This window comes from Oryza brachyantha, chromosome 7, assembly GCF_000231095.2.
Source record: "Oryza brachyantha chromosome 7, ObraRS2, whole genome shotgun sequence".
In the NCBI taxonomy this organism is placed as follows: domain Eukaryota; kingdom Viridiplantae; phylum Streptophyta; class Magnoliopsida; order Poales; family Poaceae; genus Oryza; species Oryza brachyantha.
In genome coordinates, this window is record NC_023169.2 from 2,731,951 (window position 1) to 2,735,924 (window position 3,974).

The 3,974-nt window shown below is 47.3% G+C and overlaps 1 protein-coding gene across 2 annotated transcripts; it reads right to left on the minus strand.

Annotated features, from left to right (window-relative positions):
* Positions 1–2,634: 2,634 nt before the first annotated feature.
* LOC102706769 (auxin-responsive protein IAA24-like) lies at positions 2,635–3,974 on the minus strand. Of its 2 annotated transcripts, none has more exons than XM_015839052.2 (3): positions 3,646–3,974; positions 3,194–3,550; positions 2,635–3,117 (listed from the first exon to the last, which is right to left on the minus strand). In XM_015839052.2, the coding sequence occupies exons 1-3, from the start codon at positions 3,897–3,899 to the stop codon at positions 3,039–3,041; spliced, it is 690 nt and encodes a 229-aa protein (XP_015694538.2). In that variant the 5' UTR covers positions 3,900–3,974; the 3' UTR covers positions 2,635–3,038. The 2 variants fall into 2 exon arrangements, with proteins under 2 accessions (XP_015694538.2, XP_040382437.1); XM_040526503.1 differs by having other exon boundaries at positions 2,635–3,096; positions 3,646–3,972.

Sequence of the window (3,974 nt, forward strand, 5' to 3'; positions counted from 1 at the left end):
GATTGACGTTTTATATTTTTTTAAGTGGCTAAAAACAAATGCTAAAATATAAAATATGACTAAAAGAACTAACTCTAAATTTTTGCGTCAAGTATAAGCACGAGCAAAAATGGGTTACGATGACGAAGCAGCGTATTGATTGAATTTTGTAAAATGCGGCTAATATGATGCACACGTGGCTGATCCAACGGCTAGATTGAGGCCAGGTGGCCCAGGTTTGGATCTCCTAACATGCCCGGGCCCACGTGTCGGCGAGCCAGTCTGGTCTCATGAACCGGCGGCTCTTTCCATCCGGTTCACCCTCGCCTCGCCGTCTCCGGCCTCCGGCGCCGCCGTCCGCCGGACGTCCCCCCCCCCCCCCCCCCCCCGCGCGCCTCTCTCGAGCAGCACTCTCTTTCCTGCTGGAGTCATCCTCACCGCCGCGCCGCGACACGTGAGTACGGCTGCCTCTGTAGCTCTCTCCCCGGCGTCGTCGGTGGCGATCGATGGGGATAGCGACGCTGGGGTCCCGGCGGCAAGCGGAAACTGCAGCCTGTACTGCTCCAGGGCACAGAACGCTCGAACGACGTCCCGTGAAGCCTGATGCTCTTGGTCTGATTTCACTTTTCTTTGGGGTGAGGGGGGCTCAACTCATCGACTGAATGAATCTTAGTGTGTTCACTTCGGAGCATTTTTGAACAGCTCCAGATTGGCACTTCCATGCAGAGTTTTTTGTGTGCGAACAGTATTCTGGATCAATGAGTTGTGGAACACAAATTCTATTGCTGTCCACGATATTCTTCATGTCCAGTTTGGATTCCTTTCACAAGAAAGTTGCAGGCTCTGGTTCCTTTCAGAAGTAAATAGTTGCAGGCTGCGATGCATTGCAGATGGCACAACGAAAAGCAAATGCTTGTGTGAATGGCGACTGCCGGGAATTTGGCTAATTATCTACTTAACTTCAAATTGAAATGGCTCCTGAGGTTTGTTTCTCTGCATCCCTTAATTTGTTTAGTGTAACAGTTATTAGTCAAAATAATCTTCATTTTTGTGGTAACAGTTGAAGACTTGGAGTACTAGTCTTCATTTTTACTACCTGAAATCTTGGTTAAATCTGAAAAAAAAATTACGATCTTTGAGAAAGTATCCAAATGTATCAAAATTTTACACTAAAAATTTTGTGCCAATTTTACACTAGAAAATATGATATCTCAGGTCACTTTCTCAATAACCGTAAAAAGCCTCTATGGTTTAACATTCCTCTTTGTGCTCATTTCATATCAACCTAAAGTTATCACAAGCACGCAAATTAGTTTGCTTGCCCTGTGAACTCAGTTCATGGGACTTTGTGGAAGCATCACGGAACAGGAATCAGTTCTCTACCCCCATAACTCCATGACCTGTAAACTATATGTGATTATCGTGTTGTCTCCTTGGTGTCTGTTTCACACTCACATTTGTGGGTCTAATGACAGATTGTCTCTATCAAAAAAGCATTTGTAATACAAGTAACATGGGAACATTTTCACCTTCACATTGCCATCATCTGTAGTTCTGTACCCTGCTTTTTCAGAGGTTTAGGGGGTGTTTATTTCTAGGGGCTAAACTTTAGCCCCTAGTCACATCGGATGTTTAGACACTTATTATAAATAGTAAACGTAGACTATTAATAAAACCCATCTATAATCTTGAGCTAATTCGCGAGACGAATCTAATGAGCCTAATTAATCCATGATTAGCCTATGTGATGCTACAGTAAACATTTGCTAATTATGGATTAATTAGGCTTAATAAAATTCGTCTCGCAGATTAGCTCTCATTTATGAAATTAGTTTTTTTATTAGTCTATATTTAATATTTCAAATTAATGTCCAAACATTGATGTGACATGGGACTAAAAAGTTTAGTCCCATCTAAACAACCCCTTAGCACTACCATTATTGTTTGCTTCCCCAGGCTGATCAGATCACATGGCTCCTTAACCTCTGAATTCTGAATCATATGATAGCAGGTGGTCGGCTGTCGTTATTTTCAGTACATTTTTCCCACTGTGCAGCTGCAGCTGCTGCTGGCCATGGCTTGGGCTGTGTGATATTCTGGCTGCAGGAGAATTCCTGGAAGGTGGGGGCACCAGCCAGCCTGTGCATATGCATCATCATGGCCTCTGAACCATCATCAGCTGTGAGTATTTTTCACAGAACTTGTGTCATTTTCCTTCCCTTCCCTGGCGCTCTGCATATGGTGTGCCATGAACTGCTCCCCTGATGAGGAAGCAGCAGCAGGCAGCATGCGTGGCTTTCTGTGCGTTTGGATTCTTCTATGGAGTTTGTGCTGATTCATTCGTGCCTCTGCGCTTGCGTTTGCTTGGCAGTGAGCACAGGCAGCCAGGCAAACACCTTATCTTCTTCAGAGTTTGAACCAATAGCTGCAGGTTAAGCATTTGATTAACCTTTAAGGGCAAAAATCTTGCTGAAATTTACTTCTTTGATTTGATCACCAGTAAACTGATTGGTGTAATTGTTTGTTTTGTGTGTTCATTCAGATCAGGTATATTGCCTTGGGAGTTAAAATCTCTTTAGTTTTGTTCAGATCTGAAAAACAGAGAAAAATGAACTAAACTAGTAGAACACATAAGGTGGTAGTTGTAGCTTGATCTGACAAAATACTGGCTTGGCACAATATTTATGGTATGAACACACAGAAGAAACAGGGAACCTTTGTGAAGAGAAATGACCAAGCTTAAGTCGAATTTCTCTCTTGTTCATATTCTTTCCATACTTCTCTCATACAAAAACTCAAACTGAAAAAAGATCCTAACTAAAAAGACTATATACACAGTTCATAGATCTTGTCCCTCTTGGTGATTCAGAAACACTGAAACAGGCACTGCCCAAACTCTCTGTACAGCAACGAAGAGCACAAGCGATCAGGGCTCTTTCTAGCGCTGGTCCCTTCTTGACCCCCATGCTTCTCATGCCATGTGATTCATGATCACTGATCCATCATCCATCCTCATGTGTCTTAGCCTGTGATTGCACCCTTAATCATCCACCAGACCATCACCTGGCCTCAGAGCCCTTCATGATCCTCAGCTTCTTGCAGGAAGAGATGAACATTCTGCAAAAGACACAGAGCAACCTGGAGTCAGACACACATGTTAATGGCATCATACATGATACATCCACAGATCTGAATATGTGATGCTGGTACTTACTCCCAGGGCACATCTCCAGCAAGCATGAGGTCACCATCCTTGTCCTCGTAGGCAATGGCGAAGTGGGCGTCGCTGCATCCCTCCGAGGTGGAAGAGAGGCACTTGGTGAAGAGCAGGTCCAGCGCCTCCCTCAGCTCCCTGTAGCCCTTGTACATCTTCAGGTCGACCTTCCTCAGGTATGGCGCCCCATCCATGCTCACCTTCACGTACAGCCCTCCTCCCTGTTGCTGCTGCTGCTGCTGCTTCTGATGCTGCTCATCACCACCCTTCTTGGCAGCAGAAGCTGAAGCTGAAGCTGCCTGATGGAAGGTGTTCCTCCTGTATGCCCTCACTGGTGGCCACCCTACCACCTGTGCCCTGAATTAACCAAGAGAAAATTTATTAGCTGCGTGTTTGTTACGTGTGTTTGACTGTTTGTGCAGGGAGGGAAGGGGGTGGGGTCGCGAGCTTACTTGGCAGGCGCGGCGGTGTCGTCGTCGTTCTCGTCGCCGGCGGAAGGCCCGGCCGCGGAGGCGACGCTGTCCGTGCTGTCGAGCGCGCGCTTCGCGCCGGCCGACGACTTCTTGGCCGCCGGCTCGGCGGCGCCGACGCCGGGCGGGCCGAGGCGGAGCTCGGTGGCGCAGAGGCTGTCGGCGTCGGCCTCCGAGGCGAGGCAGCTGGCGGTGGCGGCGGCGGCGGTGGTGCCCCTGAGAAGAGAAGAAGCCATGGCGAGCTGCTGCTCAGGAGGAATTCAAGGAGGAGGAGAGGAAGAAGAAGATGATGAGGACGGAAGGCTTCGTGG